Below are 20024 nucleotides of genomic sequence, written 5' to 3'. Positions count from 1 at the left end.
CTCTAACAAATACAACCGTACATTATACAGTACTTATTTGCTCATAATAATATATTCCCCTTTTGCACTTTTATAAATCCTCGTCGGCCTGTGATTATGTTGCTTACATACAACTACGATTTCGGAAGATAATAATCTTCTTGTAACTTTAGCCTGCCATCTCAAACTGTTTCTTTTTGAACATCGGTAGAACCCCTTTTTTTGAGCATGGTACGTGAAACCATTGACATGTCCGGAGGTCTTTCCCACCTCTTCCTGATGGTATGAATAACAGTATTCTATCACAAAATAATGTACCTACTATATGCGAAATTTCAAGCTAACAAGGCATTTAAAGAATATGATGCTCATGCAAAATATCAAAACTATATATTAGAGGACTATAGTTCGAAGCTAAATTGTACATGAGCTTACCGTTACATCTTAAAAGTGCCATTTGAATATCAATTATAGCGATTACTGTTGCGACATTACATCAAATCATGTCGAATTTCCGTTACAATCAGTAACAGACACAATCGCGATTATGACGTTAAAACTAATATTCATTACATTTTCACTGTCCATGAAATTAACAAAAACAGCACCAGCAGTAAATGCAACTACTGTCATCAAATGTAAAAAAATAGAACAAAACGAATAATTTGTGCAGATTTATGTATTCCAGAACAAAAAGTGCAAACCGCATCATTTAAATGAAATCAGTAATAACATATTATAATTATTTATATAACACAATTTCCTTAGATGCCCATAGATGTTTGCGCCAAATAAGGCACCGTGCGACTTTGTACCGCATTTTAAGTTAGAGGGCGCTGAAGGCGCCCGGCTTAGGACCGCGTGCGTCGGGCTTCGCCCGACATTTTAAGTTAGAGGGTGCTGAAGGCGCCCGGCTTAGGACCGCGTGCGTCGGGCTTCGCCCGACTAGGACCAAGTGACACTTTAAGTTAGAGGGCGCCTTCGGCGCCCGGCTAAAGACCGCGTGGGTCTTTAATAACTCTACCACTAGTGAGGCGGGTGTTAAAGAGTTATTAAGATTCCCTAAAGACTGGCCTGGCCTGGCTGGCAACCTTTAGCACCCATCTAAGGCGTAAAATACACAGAAGAGACGCCCGTCGTAAGACGCGGAACGGACGCCTGCGCCGCGCCGCCCAAGTGTAACAGTTTTTACCTAGGTACGAGCGTGAGCAACAAAATACTCACCGCTCGAGTCGCATGTACAACCGGCGGGTCGTGGTTGTGCGCCTCATCTACCGAAAGTATACAATTTTTATCATCCAACTTTACTTTAGCTCTGCAGTGTAGCTTGGTTTTTCTAGAACAATAGTAGTTGCCACAGGATTGAGCGCTGTACGTGTAGCCGTTGACCATCAGGAGATTCTTTCCTCTGCCTGTCGGTATGAAGACAGCTTCTAAAACACATTGAAACCCCAATTTCTATACGTAAATATAATTATTTTCGGCAAGAGTCTTGTTTTATAGTGTAACAGTGCGTTACAACCCAAAAGAACAAATAAATTTTTTCAAAGAGTAAACACATTTACTCGTACTTACTAAAATGGTCCATTTTTATATTATTTTTCCTTTATATTCCGGTGATTGAGGAACATATGTAAAGCCTGACCAGAAATATATGACTATTGTCAAGAGGGCGCTATTATTCTGATATATGCGGTGACAATTCAACAAATGTCAGTATAAAATTCCGCAAAATGGCGCGTAATCGCGTAATCATATATTTCTATTAATGCAGGAACAATATTAAAAGCTTCCGACACGAATAATGTTCAAAGTAAAGGAATTATAATATTAAAGGCAAAAAAAGTCTGTTACATATATTTGATTTCATTTAATAACCATATATTATTGTTGTGTCATTTTCAAAATGTCTATAGTCTAGGTGACTAATATGTAGGTACTTCGTGTCAAAAATCATCTGCAGCTGTTTAGGATGAATAGTAGCGCTGCCAGAGAAATTGACGTACATACACACAAACGTTTGAAAAACATTTGCCTCCTGACGCAGTCGAATAAAAATCTAATAAAAAGTAATCTAAAAAGTTAATATCCAGAGACCAAAAAATTGCTATCAAACGTATGTAGTTCGCTTGTACGGAAAAACGTACAGCTTCATCCTCTGTCCTCTTAACACGGAGGATCGTGGTTGTGTTCTTCGTACGAGTATATAATTTTATTATCAGCGACTTTCACTTTCGCTTTACACTTCAAGACGGTTTTCTTCGAGCAGTAATAGTTTCCGTGGGTCATCTCACTGTAAGTGTAGTGGTTGTATATGAGAAGCTTCTTGCCTTTCCTCGTCGGTACGAACATTGGACCTACGATGTTAAACGTCATTTTTATTTTTATTTTATATTACACACACAAGTACAATCCGTGAGGTTTCAAAACGGCCTTCAGTTTTCGAGTGAAATCGAAAGAATAGACCTTGACTTGTTCCCTATCACTCTAAAAATCTGAAGGACCTTTCGATCTGTATTATTGTTACTTTCTGCAATGCAAGGTAAGCATAAAATATAAATAAAACTCTTGGATTATTTCATTTTTTTTTTTTAATTTACTGTCATAAAATTAAAACTAAAGTAACATATAAGGTTGAATCTAACCTAAAAATGGAATATTAAAAGCCAGTAAGATTCCTTTGTTTCAAATTAGTTTAAATAACACAGGAAACAAATCAATGCTTCATTCTGAAGAGATGAAGTTTCCATTACTAAAGCTTGGCCAGAAATATATGACTATTGTCAGGAGGGCGCTGTTATTATGATGTATGGGTTGACTGAGGTCAGTTTAGTATGAAGAAAATAATTTAAATTAAATTCCGCAAAATGGCGCGTAGTCAAATATTTCTGTTCAGGATTTATATAAGTAATAATAAATTCGCCTCCCATGAAATGAAATGTTTCCATATAGTAAGGCGGCGGAATTGAAAAAAGTCGTCTAGTTTTGAAGTTGATGTGACTGGAGAGTATACTGCTGACAAGTGGTATCGTTGTGATCGGTAGACTTTACTGAGTACGAAATAATGACTTGTCACTTTCTCAGACTGTGGGGGGGTTAACTATGACGTCACAAAGATCGCGGTCCCGGGTTTCAATTTTTTGCCAATTTGTCTAGAACCCCTTATCCAATTTTGAAAAATGAGGTGTCGATTGAAAGCATATAACATGCTGATTAAGATTTATTATATGTGAAGAGTATAGTTTTGTTAGTTATTTTTTAATTAATAATAATGCAAAAAATACTTTTTTTTTACTCTCTTTTTTGATTTTTGTGACTCAAAAAAACGGCCACTTAACTAAAAAATATGTTATATAAATCATTTAACTACATTATTAAGCTATCTGTTGCTTTTTAAATTTCTACGATCGGATAATAAATAAGCAAACTACAACCACATACCTGTAGGCGGGGAGTACCGCTTGACACGCGTTCCCATACATTCGGCGTCTACCAAATTACACCTCGCGCAAAATTCGTTTCAAGCAGATATACCTCTAATCTTATTCATCGTAACCTATCAATATTGGTATCATTTGAAAGTACAATTAAAGTACTTTAAGAAACAATGTCAATCATTTTCATAAAATCAATAATCGCCAGTCTGCGGTGGTTACAAAGGAAAAAAGTGGGTATGCAATTTGACTGGTTTCCTAGGTTTGATACCCTAGACGAGTTTAAAAGGGGAGGTAAAGGTGACATATGGGTTGTTCTCTGGCCTAAAAGCTATACAGAGGGTCAGGGGAGAAAAAAACTAGGGTTTAAGTTTAGTTTTAAGTTATTTTTTCTTTTATTTGTTGATTTTATTGTGTTTAATTTTTTTGTAATTTTATCAAGGATACACATTGGTTTCTTTTGCTGAAAATTCCCTTTTTTATGAGAAATGTTATGAATTTCATGGCATTTTCCGATAGAGACTAAAATTAACTTTCAAATAAGGCCACATAGTCATACTGATACATAGTCATACCCTTAATATTATATAAGTAAAAGTATGACTATGTGGCCTACTGATACATAGTCATACCCTTAATATTATATAAGTAAAAGTATGACTATGTGGCCTACTGATACATAGTCATACCCTTAATATTATATAAGTAAAAGTATGACTATGTGGCCTTATTTGAAAGTTAATTTTAGTCTCTATCGGAAAAATCCATAAAATTCATAACATTTCTCATAAAAAAGGCAACTTTTAGCAAAAGAAACCAACGTGTATCCTTGATAAAATTACAAAAAAATTTAACACAATAAAATCAACAAATAAAGGAAAAAATAACTTAAAACTAAACTTAAACCCTAGTTTTTTCTCCCCTGACCCTCTGTGTAGCTTTTAGGCCAGAGAAAAACCCATATGTCACCTTTACCTCCCCTTTTAAACTCGTCTAGGGTATCAAACCTAGGAAACCAGTCAAATTGCATACCCACTTTTTTTCCTTTGTAACCACCACAGACTGGCGATTATTGATTTTAAAAAAATGATTGACATTGTTTTTTAAAGTACTTTAATTGTGCTTTCAAATGATATCAATATTGATAGGTTACGATGAATAAGATTAGAGGTATATCTGCTTGAAACGAATTTTGCGCGAGGTGTAATTTGGTAGACGCCGAATGTATGGGAACGCGTGTCAAGCGGTACTCCCCGCCTACAGGTATGTGGTTGTAGTTTGCTCATTTATTATCCGATCGTAGAAATTCAAAAAGCAACAGATAGCTTAATAATGTAGTTAAATGATTTATATAACATATTTTTTAGCTAAGTGGCCGTTTTCATTGCTTTTTTGAGTCACAAAAATCAAAAAAGAGAGTAAAAAAACGTATTTTTTGCATTATTGTTAATTAAAAAATAACTAACAAAACTATACTTTTCACATATAATAAATCTTAATCAGCATGTTATACGCTTTCAATCGACACCTCATTTTTCAAAATTGGATAAGGGGTTCTAGACAAATTGGCAAAAAATTGAAACCCGGGACCGCGATCTTTGTGACGTCATAGTTAACCCCCCCACAGTCTGAGAAAGTGACAAGTCATTATTTCGTACTCAGTAAAGTCTACCGATCACAACGATACCACTTGTCAGCAGTATACTCTCCAGTCACATCAACTTTTCCCGAGACCCTCTCGCCGCTCTACTAATAGTAGAGATTTCGCAATTTTGGAAACTTTCTATATGTACAGTACAAAGATTAAGGGCCAGTTGCATCAAACCGTCTGTCATCGTTAAAGCGTTCGTCAAATTTTATTGTATGGGATGTTCCATAGACGTCTGCTGCGTGACCATGATGTGTCTGATGCAACTGGCCCTAAATCGGTAATTCTCAATCGTCTTGTCCATATTCTAATTGCCGCAACACTTCTATTTTCACTGGAACTTGAACTCTGAGAAATTAGTATTAGAACTGAAATTCCACTGAAAACAAATGAGTCGCTGTAATTAGAATTCGCCCTTACGTCTTGAGAATGACCGAAATTATGTAGGTATGTACACGAAACGAACGAAACTTCAAAACTAAATTATAAAAATCCTATCGTATTTTAAGCTTAGGGCAACTATTCGCCACGGTAACGTACTGGCCATCTTTAGTTTTGTGGATGGTCGGAGGTTCATGGTTGTGGTACTCTTGCGCGTCCACAATAACGTCCTCCTTGTCCAACTTCACTCTGGCTTTGCATTTCTTCAGGTATTTCCTTGTACAGTAGAAGATACCACAGTTGCTTTGGTTGTATGTGTGTCCGTTGTATAATAGAATTTTGTTGCCTCTGCTTGACGGTATGAATATGGGCCCTATAAGAAAATTAATTATGCACTTATAACACTACCAGATTATTTCACTTTATTTCTCAGAATGTCCTAATTGTCAATAAGTATCGAAAGTGATGGTGTAGGTGTATTTAAGCAGGTAGAAATTACACAAAAATGTCCAAAACAAAAAAAAAAGTTTGCGTATAGGTAAAATATAAAGAAAATTGTCAAACCTTCGAGTCTCCTAAATACCACTTAATGAAATGAGTCAAGTTAGTAGGTGGAGTCAGGTATAGGTACATAAAAGTCGAATGCATAGATTATTATTTTATTTAATAAAAATATGATGTCCGTTTTTAGTAATATAAACTTTCGTGGATCTATATCTAATCTACTCTAATATAATACAAAATAAATTTAATTTATAGGAACATAATCACCGTTTTTGGTGATATGAAATTGAGGAGCTTCATGATTGTGTACTTCTTCTGTATATAATATTTCATTTTCTTTGCTTAATTTAACTTTCCCTTTACATTGGAGAAGAATTCTTTTAGAACAATAATACATCTGTGTCTGATGATTCATGCGAGAATATGTGTAGCCATTGTACAAGAGAATATTATTCACTCCTTTCTTTCTGTTCGTGGGTATAAAAATTGGTCCTAAAAAGTAATAAGATTTAAGTAAATAAGTAAGGTCAATGGGTATAAATGCGTCTTTGGGTCAGTTGCACAGTTAACAGACACATCATCATCACGCGGCAGAGGTCTATGGAATTTCTGATACAATAAAATTTAGCGAACGTTTTGACGGTGACAGACGGTTTGGTGCAACCGACCCTTATAAAGATATTTTCTTAACTCAGCGTATTGTTATTATTTTAACCGTCTACATTAAAAGTATGGTTAACATACCTCGAACATAAAGGAATAAGTACAATAAAACGCTTATATTTATTGAATGACCACAATTATATTACGTGATTCATTATACCTAGCCTGTTGTTAACTAGCCAACACAATATAATACAAACATAAGAAGAATAAATGCTATCTTTATTTCTACCAGCAAATCAAAAAACTACGTACAGCCTTTTTTTATTTTTGTCGTTGTGGGACTCGCTGTTTCTTTCCCCTAAATAAAGCGGGCAAAATAGAGCGCCACCAATATGTACACTGTTTTGCAAGTGGCAACTATTTAGTCACTTATTGTATGAGAAACTTAAGTGTTGCTATGAGGAAAGAAATACATAGTTCTATTTCTACTGTATTTTGCCTGGCTGTACGAGTATATGCAGTAACTATTGTAACTAATAACTATATAGCGATATAAATCCCTTCCTTCGTCCGGTGCATATTGGGGGGTTGATGCGTATGGTTCTCCTGCAAATCGAGGATGCAATTTTTATCATCCAACTTAACCTTCGCCTTACATTTCAGCGTTTGTTTCTTCGAGCAATAGTAATTCCCTTTTCCCATCATGCTGTACGTGTAACGGTTGACCATGAGAAGATTTCCTCGTTTTGTAGGAATAAATACAGCCTCTAAAATCAATGGTAATGAATGAAAATCATAATATACAGAAAATTATACTAGTAGTCAGAAGAATAAACAGTAGCGTACAGTCTGACCAAAAAGAGTAGGTAGAAATTAAAAGTGGCAACATTGTAGTCTTTCAAATCAATACGTGTGAGAAAACGGGACGACATTACGACGTTGCCACTTTTTAATTACATATTGTTTTATTCACCTGCCACGTAATATACTGGTTTACTAAAGATAAATAAAAATCAGTTTACGCATTTTGATGTTTTAATTTGTTTGAAAAACTACTACAGATTCCTGAAATCTTTAAACTATCCAAAATAGTTCCAGTTCACTTCGAAAGCTAAGCTTAGGCGTATAATTCTAGTGTACGTAAAAATTTAAGAACGTTACTATTTCTCCCAATTTTACTCTCTCTTTTTCAGTTTTCTCCTGAACAGTGTTTATTTGAAAAAAAAAACAAGCAATCCTTATTTATAAGTATTTATAAAAGTCAGAACTTATTACATACTTACATAGTATTCCCTATTTTTTGTAACATTAGGAGGTCCATGATACATTTTCTTGAATTTTGTATCTTTTACATTATTACTATCTAATTTCACTATAGCTTTACATTTGTTCATTTTATTTCGTGTACAGCGGTAAATGCCATCAGCATCTTTCTTGAACGTGTGACCGTTATGCAATAGAATTTTATCTCCTCTACCCGATGGTATAATACGGAACCCTAAAAACGGGTGCTATTTCAAAACTATTTTTTTTTATCCTGATTCAATTGGTAATTATGTTTTAGTCTCAGGGTTAGTTCTTTTTATGTAATTAATATGTTTTTTATTTATACTGACATTTTTTATTACACTCAAATGTTAGTCTATACAATTACCTAAGTACTTACTATTTTTTTAAAGTGCAGAAAAGAGTAAACTCGAAACCAGTGGCGATACATTAAAATACGATATACGACAAAAGAGAGTGATAGAAAGTTTAAATCGACACGAGTTACGAATTCCTCCTTCGCACGTGTATTGTACAGTTCATATGACCCTTTACGAGTAAGGTAATGGGCATTGGGCACTTAAAGTACCTACAATTTTGTGCACTAATTAATGTACACCATAATTATATACTTAGTAAATCCATTTAGTCAAAATGAAATAGGTTTAATAGTGTGGCCATTCTAACCTATAAGTAAAACAATCAGTACCTATAGTATTTTGCGCTTATTTACTGCCAAATTTAGCTTGCCTGTAAATATTTTATAAAATATGAATGTATTTGCCTTCTTTAGTGACATGATAATTGGGAGGCTCATGATTATGAGTCCCTCTTACGTCTAATATTTTATTATCAGCATCTAGTTTCACTCTTGCTTTACACTTCTTCGAGTCTTTTTTAGAGCAGTAGTAGTTCCCTCTTCCCATCATGCTGTATGTATAGCGGTTGAACATGAGCAGATATCCTCGTTGTGTAGGAATGAACACTGCCTCTAAAAGAATGAAATAAGTGTAGAAGGCTGATGTCAATGTAAGAATCTACTATTTACAGTAAAACGCACCAAGTCTTGAATTATTAATTTATTTTCACGTAAAATGTACACCGCTTAGCAAGACGCTCCTACAATCCTGGGCTCCGCCATATCGAATTCTCGTCCACTCACTGCAGAGCTGTCAGCAGGACCGTTCAGAACTCCTCTAACACTACATCTACTAAATACGTTATTTTAGTGTTCGAAAATACAAAGTGTATACGCAAACTACATGTTAGGCTAGCTTCGAGGTTTTGCGTATCTATTTTTTTTTTCAACTTCATTAGTTCCTTGAGTTCGTTCACTCGCTTGGCATTTTTTGGAAAGTCGGTAGACAGAGATAAAATTAGAAGATTCGTGATTGTGCGTTATATTCACATTTATTATTTTTATTTAATATTAATTCAAATTCTTTTCAGACAAAATGCGATAAAACAATTCATATCTTCTCTATCTTCAAAAAAGTACGTACAACAGTGAAATCATCAATACTGTTTTTTTTTACAATAAGCATGTGATTATTTTATTTGATATTAATATACTGCCCATCTTTAGTAACATGAAACTTGGGAGGCTCATGGTTATGCACCTCTTTTATATCTAATATCGTATTATTAGCATCCAACTTGACTTTTGCTTTGCATTTCATCGTATCCTTTTTGGAGCAGTAATAATTCCCGTGGCTCACCAAACTATAGGTGTAGCTATTGCATAATAACATCCTTCCTCTTTTCGCTGGTATAAATATTGGTCCTAAAAAAATCATTACTTTTTTAAGTAAGTAAGTTTATTTGCAAAGAATAAGTAGGTACATACATTAGCGTCTTAAGGTGGTAGGTGACATTTGGATGCTTATTCTACTATTTGTACTATACAGGTTGTTCTAGCATGCAAAACCTTAAATTTATAACTATTTATTCTGAGCTAGGGTAAGGTGAGACCTCTCATATTTAGAGCAGCTCTGGCGAAAAATAATAAATGGAATTTGGGGAAATGAAAATTGTAATTTCGTAATTTTGATATTTAAATATAAAGATTCGTATCTTATCACTAGTTGAAAATACCTTCTTGATCCTGTAATATAATCTCTTATGTTATATTAGTTATTACTAGAGTTATTGAAAAAAGTACAAACTGTAAACAAAAAAAAATAGATTCGTTAATTCAATCCTGCTTAGCGCTACAACTTAGTCTAAAACTGCGATTAAGCGAAGAGTCTATACTAAAAACTCTACCACACTCTACCGTTCTTGTAGTAGATATGTGACCTTTAATTATTTAATTAAACATATCGTCAAATTTCTATAACATCTAAAGTGTGACAAATGGTAACCTACTGGTTACTAATTATACAAGAATTCAATTCAGAATTGGTTTATTAAATGGAAAATACAACTACGGGTTTTATTTTAGGAATTTTACGTTACATATTATTTTTTTATATTTATAATTGGACAGTGTTATGGAATAAGCGATCAAGCGACAGTTAGTTGAAATCGAGAAAATGAGCTAGAAAGATTTGAAATTTGAATCATTTGTTGTAAGTTCATTTATAAAGTAAAAAAGTTAATTTTGACATTGAACCTATAAAAGTGTTCATAATTTAAATAGATAAAAAAAATAACACCATACCTATTCAAGTTTCGAAGTTATTAACGTTTTTCTTCGTAACGTTTTGATTCTTTTTTGAACTAATACTGGGATGAGGTTAATTTATTTCGTCGTAGCGTACTATGAGACATATTTTGGCGCTTGATTCTTTAATTCAAATTGTTATAGGTAAAGTGCATACTGGAATAAAATAAAATTTCATATATTTGAGTAAATAGTGCTATTGTAAATAAATCAACAACAATGTTTTCCTCCACAATGATTAGGACTAATCCGTCTAACAATTTAGTTTTGTTCTCCAATTAACTTTTTTTAATAAATGTCAAAAAAATCAGCATATATGGCAAAATTGGCATTGTAACTAATAATAATTCATTAGTACTAGCCAGGATTACACACATAAGATATTATGATATAACAAAACCTCTTGATACTTAGTTCTCATTAAGCGAAATATCCTGTAATTTCAAATATGTAACAACGAATTAAACGACACTATTAGGGCGGTTAAATCGATATTGCGTTTATAAATCATCAAAACTTTAAACCAAAACGAATTAATAACATTTTTATGTCGTTTAACTCAATTTTGCGATTTAGAATATACGCTTATTATAATTTGTAAAAGTAAATTTGGCGTTCAATTCGTTTTTACGTAACGACTTAGTACACAGGACCATACAAATTATAACGTGTCGCTTGATTCTACCCCTTAAAATAAGGCTGTAAGCATGATTTTTCAACAAAGAAATAGTCAATACTATAGATTATCACATTTATATCCGAACTGCATTCATAACTTTTTTTTCGGATTTTGGCGCTTAGTTCGCTATTCCATAACACCGTCCAATTATAAAAAAAATTCAAGAGACTTTCGGAAGTCGATTTTTTAACTTTCGAGTCGTCTCCCACTAATTTTAGAAAGAATACTTACTTAAGTTTCTGGGGGATCAATACACACCCAGATTTTCGGCTTAGTTTCATTTTCAACGTTTGCCTCTCTTGATGTGCCCGGACGGGGATCGAAATGTTGTTTTATAGAGCTGAGATCAGCTCCCGAATCTGTCAAAAGCGAGGCCGATGTTCGCCTAAAACAATGTCCAGTGTAATCCTGAGGGTTTCGAAGATTCAAGTACGTTGCGATATCCTTCGGTGTCCCGCCTATCTTATTGATACCCAAAGGCTGTCTTATACACTTGCCCTTGTGATACTGCAAGAAGAATCGGTCCGTCTTTGTATTGGGCGGACGTAAAGCTTGGTACCGCTCGACAATCTTGACATATTCCTCGCGAACGACAAAAGATCTGTTACCGCTCGTCTTTGAGCTTGGCAATTTTATTAATATCAGCGTGTCCGAATGTTTCTCGACGCTATCGACAGTAAGGGCCATGAGTTCGTTCGTACGGCAACCTCCGTTTATTCCGATTATGAGGATGACCTGCGTAAAAAAACACACCCTTAAATAGTATAATTAATAACCTAGTAAGGGGTAAATTTTATTAATATCAGTACTAACAACAAACGTAGAATTAATCGATAGTGAAGTTTCCAGTGCAAAAATTTACTAAAAAAATAAACGATCAGGAACATATAAATGCATTTCTATACCAAAAAAGACATAGATAAAATACTGAAATAAGTATAACTAAAATGGGACAAACTTCATATATGAAATTCAAAACAGCTACTCACTTTTGCACCCAGGTATATTATGTCCGGAGCTTCAGTAATAAACTTATGGATCTCAGCGGCTGTAAACATTTTAGACTTTTTCGGGTTGTGTCCCACTTGCATTCCTTTCAAAAACGTTATCAGTTCTAAATAGTTCTCAATGTGCACACCTTCCTTGATTTTCAGAGTGGCCTTCAGCATCGAGTAAATGCTCCACATTGTCGGAGGTTGCTTCGTCTGGGACAAATGAGTAAAATACGATAACAATACGGTTTCTGACAAACTGTTTACGTCATTTTCAACCCGCCACTTGTTGAAATTATCGTACGCTCTAAAATATATTTCCCTAGACTTCTCTGGGAGGAAAGTTAATTCCGGGTTTGATGTTCCTTTCATAACATATGCATTCAAAATTGGCTCGTCGTCGCTGGTCTCAGCCATGTTTTCTGAAAACAATGAATGCCAGTTTAGCTGTGACATAAATCATAGATAAACAATTGATTGTACACAATGCAATTGGCATACCATGCAATTTAAATGACAACGTTGAGGTACTCCTTATTTTATTATATACCTATATATGTACTTACTTATTCTATTATCATTATCTTCCGTTAGTGGGAAGCTAACTAAAGAAATGAAATAAAAAGACAATTATGATAATCAATAGTTTATTTTTAATATAGATGATAAATAACTGGATGTGAAAGAGCAAGACAGAAATAAAAGACAATAATGATATACGTAGCATCTATTTTTAAACCTAACATATTTAAAGAAATATTTAACTACATCTTTGGTCTGATTTGTGTTAGGCGGTTTTTTAAAAGAAAAAGTCTAACACTGCTCTATTAGGTATTGTTTATACAAGACACGGAATGTTTTTTTCATATTTATATAATAATTTACATAAATACAATCACCTATGTCATGTAATCAATTCGTTATTTATCATTTAAAAAAATATCTACCTCATGTTCACACATTTCACAAAATCAGCTGCTTGATATCGTCTAATACCAGTTTAAATTATACATATTACTAATACTATAATATAAAACCGGCCAAGAGCGTGTCGGGCCACGCTCAGTGTAGGGTTCCGTAGTTTTCCATATTTTTCTCAAAAACTACTGAATCTATCAAGTTCAAAATAATTTTCCTAGAAAGTCTTTATAAAGTTCTACTTTTGTGATTTTTTTCATATTTTTTAAACATATGGTTCAAAAGTTAGAGGGGGGGGGACGCACTTTTTTTTCCTTTAGGAGCGATTATTTCCGAAAATATTAATATTATCAAAAAACGATCTTAGTAAACCCTTATTCCTTTTTTAATACCTATCCAACAATATATCACACGTTGGGGTTGAAATGAAAAAAAAATATCAGCCCCCACTTTACATGTAGGGGGGGTACCCTAATTAAACATTTTTTTCCATTTTTTATTTTTGCACTTTGTTGGCGTGATTGATATACATATTGGTACCAAATTTCAGCTTTCTAGTGCTAACGGTTACTGAGATTATCCGCGGACGGACGGACGGACGGACGGACGGACGGACGGAGGACGGACGGACGGACGGACGGACGGACAGACAGACATGGCGAAACTATAAGGGTTCCTAGTTGACTACGGAACCCTAAAGAAGGAAGATAAGGATATTTAAGTGACATTTAGATGATGATGACTGATGAGTTGATGACTGAACGAGTTAATTGTAATTGGTACCAAAATGAAAGATTTTTTCCATGACAACTCTACAACAGCTACACTTACAGTAATGTTGTTGGCAACGTCATCTGACTGTTATCTTTAATGTACGTACAAACCTAACCTCTAAAGATTTGGAGGATCGATACAAACCCAGATTCTAGACATAGATTGATTTTCAACATTTGACTCTCTAGACGTCCCCGGACGGACGGGGAAATCACTCTGCCGTTTTAACAAGCTGAGGTCTGCCCCGCATCCGCCAAAAGCGTGGCCGATGTTCGCTTAAAACAATGCCCAGTGTATAGCTGAGGATCTACAAGATTTAAATACGTTGCAATATCTCTCGGTATCCCGCCTATCTTATTGACACCCATAGGCTGTCTCACACACCTGCCCTTATGATACTGCAAGAAGAATCGGTCCGTCTTTGTATTGGGTGGCCGTAATGATTTATACTTCTCAACGATCTGTACGTATTCGTCGCGAACCACGAAAGATCTGTTGTTACTTGTCTTTGGTAATTTTATTAATAACAGTGTATCTGAATGTTTTTCGACCCCATCGACGGTAATGTTCATGAGCTCGTTCGTACGGCACGCTCCGTTTATTCCCAATATGAGGATAACCTGCAACGAAAATACATAAGTAATAGGTATCAGTTAAGTAATTAAATCTACTTAAATATCTAGTTGACATAGACGGGCGGCTTGGTAATCTTGGTATCTTAATATTATAAAAGCTATAGTGTTTTTGGATGTTTAAATGATTTTCCATTAGATAATCATATCTAAATACCAAAAAAGTATGGTATCGTGATTAAGCTACATGTATATTACCAACTCTTAGGGACTATCCACACACAGGCGACGTATGAGGCGCAAGCCTCAAGCGACGCGCCCCAAGCGACGCGTCGCCTGGGGCGCGTCTTACGTCCTTCCTATACAAAATAACCTGAGGAGACGTTTTTTTAAATTACACTCGGGCAGTGTGGCGCAGACGTCCGTTCCGCGTTTTAAGACATGCGTCGCCTGAGTGTGGGTTGCCGCTTAGTTAGGTATTATCCATATCCAGACCCACAACCCACAAGTAATATGTTTTAATTACTAAAGTACTACGTAACTTAACGGGCGAAGTGGGACATGTTTGGCAACAAATAGACTATTTTAACGGAACAAAAATTTAAAACTACTTACTTTGGCACCAAGATACACTATGTCTGGAGCCTCCTTTATGAATCTGTCTACCTCAGCTGATGTAAACATTTTGGACTTCTTCGGACTGTGTCCCACTGACATTCCTTTCAAAAACGTTCCGAGCTCTTGATAATCCTCAATGTGCACATCATCCTTGGTTTTGATCGTGGCTTTAAGCATTGAGTAAATGCTCCACATGGTCGGTGGTTGCTTCGTCTGGGACAAATACATAAAATACGATAACAGTACAGTTTCCGACAAGATGTATTCATTATTGTCAAGCCGCCATTTATTGAAATTTTCGTACGCTCTTAAATATTTTTCCCGGGACTTTCTCCGGGAGGAGAATTAATTCGGGGTCTTTCGGTGTATCTCTTAAATAATCTGTTGGTATAGGTCCTTCTTCATCGCTCGTTTCACTCAATATTTCTGAAAACAATTTAACATTAAACAGTGGACATTTGAAACCACAATTTGTTATACCACGCAGTTTTTATGGTATTTCAGGGAGTAGATACTAGAATTGTAACAGTGTGTGCAGAAAGAGAAGAGCCTAGAATGTGTGGGCTCGATTACATTCTTCACGACTCCTTCTTTATCGCACAAATTTTTGAATAAGAAAAATGATTAAAAGTATCAATTTGGGTAATTTTTTACGTCCAAACTATAAATTAATATTAAATCCGATTCCAAAGATTTATTTCATGAGTAACTATCACTCTAAATTAATTATGTTTAAAATAAACTGCAACAGCATGAATTTGAATTTACATCATTTTCTTGTATCAGTCCCGTCGTTTTTTCATGTTCATTGATTCTGATATTTAAAAAAACATCTAAAAATACAACATGAACTAACATAACTACTAGTAAATACATATATATCTCCCGTCTTTGTTCAAGTATATTTTAGGCGGTTTGTGCTCATGCATTTCTTGCAAAAAAATAATACGATTTTCGCCATCAAGTTTCACTTTCGATGTACATTTCAACGTTTGTTTCTTCGAGCAGACATAGTTGCCGCGACCCTTCACGCTGTACGTGTAACCGTTGAGCAGGAGAAGATTGCCTCTTTGCGTATCGATAAATTGAGCTTCTAAAAAAAGGAAGAAATGAAGAGAAGGACCATTGAAACTTTAGTGAAATTAATGTGCGATACAAACATTTTATTTAAGATGAACCATTCTCAACATCAGAGAATAACAGAGAATAATACTTCCGTGCCGAACACAGTTGGTAATGCTAAGTTTTCATTCAAGAATCAGTGCTTCGTGAATAGGTGTTATACGGTTTATATAGTTAAGTTTCTACACTTAAAATACAAATTCTTAAAAAACTACACCACTTCATTAAAAATAATATATAGGTACTTTAAAAGTAGGTTAAAACCCGTCTGAATAAAACTCCCAATCTAAGCCTAGTTAGCATTAATTTAATTATATATAAACATAGTAAGGCGGATATTTAACTCAACATAACATGTAATAAATTGTAACATTTCTTTTGGAAAAAAATACATACATACATACATACAATCACGCCTGTATCCCATGATGGGGTAGGCAGAGCACATGAAACTACTAAAGCTTCAGTGCCACTCTTGGCAAATAAGGGCTTGAAAGAAAACGAAACTGTGACATTGCAGTGACAGGTTGCCAGCCTCTCGCCTACGCCACAATTTAACCCATATCCCACAGTCGCCTTCTACGACAGTACGACACCCACGGGAAGACAGGATTAAATGGGTGAATCAACTTTTTCTTGCTTTTTGCAATAATTGCCCATACTTATTACTAGCTCTACTTTTGTGAGTTTTAACCTGGCCATCGTGAATAAAGATCCTTATTTTTATTTTACATTAAGGGAATAATTAAAAAAAAACATTTACAATTAAATCTATATGTGACCCAGTGGAAGAGACACTTTTTTCATACAAAAGTGAGGGACAGCTATGTCCACTGGGTCATGATGTATTGCATAGCTTGTATATCTGTTTTTAATATAATAAGTATAAACTAATTACACTAAATACAAATTAAATTTTCTGACCAGATGTAGTCGAAGTATGCGTAATTTTGCTGGCAATGAAAAGTTGATTCACCCAAATAATCAATAAATAAAATGTTTCGCACGATTCTAAGATCATTTTTCCTATTTGACAAGTTAGATTAGCACCGAATCTATAAAAAAAGATGTTTCCGGCTAAGCCGTGCTCCTAAATCTAATGTGCGTCTAAACAAATTTTGCAGCTACCTGGCCAACACAAATGGTGGAATGTAAGGTTATGGAATGACAGTCATATTGCCAGTATTGCCACACTTTGTCTTTACAATTGCCATTCAGAGATAACTTAGTCCCATTATTGTGACCGTGGTCCGGCACAATTCAACTTTTTTTCTTAAGTGCACAATATGTCAAAATACGAGTTTAAACAACAAACATTTTAAAGCTTAACTATTTGACAAGAACATATTTCCCGTCTTTAGTCATCACCAGGTTTAAGTCCGGATCCTCATGATTGTGTGTGTCTCGTATTCGCACTATCACATTCCTGTCCCCGTCCAGTTTCACGCTGGCTCTACATTTACCCACACGCTTCTTGGAACAGCAGTATATGCCATTTATTTGATGACTGTACGTGTTGCCGTTCAAGTACAATAGGCTGTGACCTCTTCTAGTCGGGACAAATATGGGTCCTGAAAATAACATACATATACAAAGAAGCACGGCCAAAATAGTTATAAAATTATAGATATAGTGTTAGAGGTTTAATTTATGTCCATAGTATAAACCTTCTTATTGTAATCCTGGCCGCCTAGCGAGTACAGATGACATGTCAATATTGAGTACTATACAGAGTAACAGTACTACAAAAACCTGTCAACTCAGCAAGAACCGCACGGACGTATACCGCCTCTTTACTGTTACTCTGTATAGTGATAACCAATCTGCTGCTAAGCTGGCCACTAATCCGGTATTTCACAAGCGCTCTAAGCATGTGGACATTCGTTATCACTATATTCGCGAGACGATTGATAATAAGATCATTGAGCTTACTTATATGCCTACTGAGCAGATGACTGCTGATATATTTACTAAAGCATTGATGTATTATAAACATAAGTCATTTGTTCAAGACTTGCTAGAAGTCGTCCAAGATTAAGAGGGCGTGTTAGAGGTTTAATTTATGTCCATAGTATAAACCTTCTTATTGTAATCCTGGCCGCCTAGCGAGTACAGATGACATGTCAATATTGATTGACATGGTTGTTGATTTTCTATATTCCTGTATCTTGTGCTAAATATATTCTGCTATACATTTTATTATAAAGTGTGTTTAAATGTAACCCATACATTATATAGTCTTCTATTCGATATTCTTCATCATATACCCACACCACTCTGGTAGGCCCAATGTACATTACAATGTACATAGTGTTGCAATCTAATTTGAACCTTCCATGAACTGAATTATATTTCCTCGCTTCATTGTTCGATATAATTATTAAGTTTACATTATTGTAGTTTAATGTAAACTTAATAATTATATCTTCCAATGAAGCGAGTCATATAATATCGATCGAACTTCGCTTGCGAAGCTCGTTTGATCATATATTATATTTCCTCGCTTCATTGTTCGATATAATTATTAAGTTTACATTAAACTACAATAATGTAAACTTAATAATTATATCTTCCAATGAAGCGAGTCATATAATATCGATCGAACTTCGCTTGCGAAGCTCGTTTGATCATATATAATGTAGAATTTCCATTGGAACATTGATATTTGAAACCAACGAAAATCTTACCAATGTATTTATAGAATAAGGTTCAAATTCAAAATGGGAAAACTAACTATAGTGGGCCTTACGAAGAGATCTTTGAGCCAATATTTAGTGGGATCTGAAACAACCATGGAATTTGTGCATGAGCTATATTTTATACCCTTTTTAAGGACGACCATGAGGTGGGTCGACGGAAGCCCAGTAAACTTTGGATACCACTGTCCTAATCAGTACTTCAAAACGCTGCAAAGGATTGTATTGTTTTGTCCAATGATATGTAGAGAAACAAAATAATGTTATGTTGATTTTATTGTTTACTATTGTTTGAGCCGGAACTCAATTGTTTAAATAAAACAGTGTAAAATATTACCATTTCTTTTAATGGATTTAGTTTACAGGTCTTTGTCTAGGACACGTGACAGAGAGAGTTTTCGATTAGTAAAAAAAAGGGGCGCTGGTGCCGCGCACCGTGCTTTTATATGTATCGCGACGGGGGAAACCGCGGCGCTTCAGTCTTCATTCCTATTGGTCCGGCAGCTCGAGGCTCTGGCCGCTGCTCATTGGATCAGCGGGGTGACCGGAGGTTGGCTATCCTGTCTGTGTTGCCAGTCAGGGCGTTAACAACTATAATTAAAATAAATAATAAATTCCAACATTCACAAAAAATACATAAAATCTAGGTAAACACAAAGGTAATATAATATTTAAAGCATACCTATACTCCAGTTTTGTTTCCAAAAATATTTGGCGGTGCATGAAGATGAACTTCATCCGCCTCATGAATAATAAAATTCTTTTCGTCCATTTTCACTTTAGCTCTGCATTTTAACGAAGTCCTTTTAGAGCAATAGTACAGGCCTGGGTTTATTCGGCTATATGTAAAGTTGTTGTAAAATAGCAGATTGTTTTTACCTCTCCCACTTGGTATAAAAACTGGACCTAAAAGATACATAAATATTATTAAGGGCGTCCGCAATGTCGCACGGGTGTAAGGCGCTGGTTGTATTTCAGGTAAAATTTCTACGCACACGTAAAGGTGCCCAAAGATGAGCAGTCCACCGGAAGGCAACGGCTTGTCAGTAAAAAAGTGATAGCGCCATAGAACCATAGACTGATTGTCATTGAGTACATTTAATGGTGCTATTTTATAACACTAGTGCGAGAAGTGGTACTTTATGTGCCTATGTCGAAATTTCAAAGGGC

General features: G+C 35.0%; 1 protein-coding gene across 1 annotated transcript; it reads right to left on the bottom strand.

Annotated features, from left to right (window-relative positions):
• Positions 1 to 11307: 11307 nt before the first annotated feature.
• Positions 11308 to 19779, bottom strand: LOC125242332. The gene is made up of 7 exons (XM_048151109.1): positions 19537 to 19779; positions 17527 to 17729; positions 15893 to 16129; positions 15034 to 15462; positions 14231 to 14466; positions 12152 to 12576; positions 11308 to 11897 (listed from the first exon to the last, which is right to left on the bottom strand). Exons 6-7 carry the CDS (start codon positions 12569 to 12571, stop codon positions 11394 to 11396), a joined length of 924 nt encoding a protein of 307 aa, XP_048007066.1. The 5' UTR covers positions 12572 to 12576; positions 14231 to 14466; positions 15034 to 15462; positions 15893 to 16129; positions 17527 to 17729; positions 19537 to 19779; the 3' UTR covers positions 11308 to 11393.
• Between the last annotated feature and the right edge of the window lie 245 nt (positions 19780 to 20024).

This window comes from Leguminivora glycinivorella, chromosome 2 (genome assembly GCF_023078275.1).
Source record: "Leguminivora glycinivorella isolate SPB_JAAS2020 chromosome 2, LegGlyc_1.1, whole genome shotgun sequence".
Lineage (NCBI taxonomy): Eukaryota > Metazoa > Arthropoda > Insecta > Lepidoptera > Tortricidae > Leguminivora > Leguminivora glycinivorella.
Note: the sequence above shows the minus strand (reverse complement) of the source record. Positions and strands in the feature narration are given on the sequence as shown.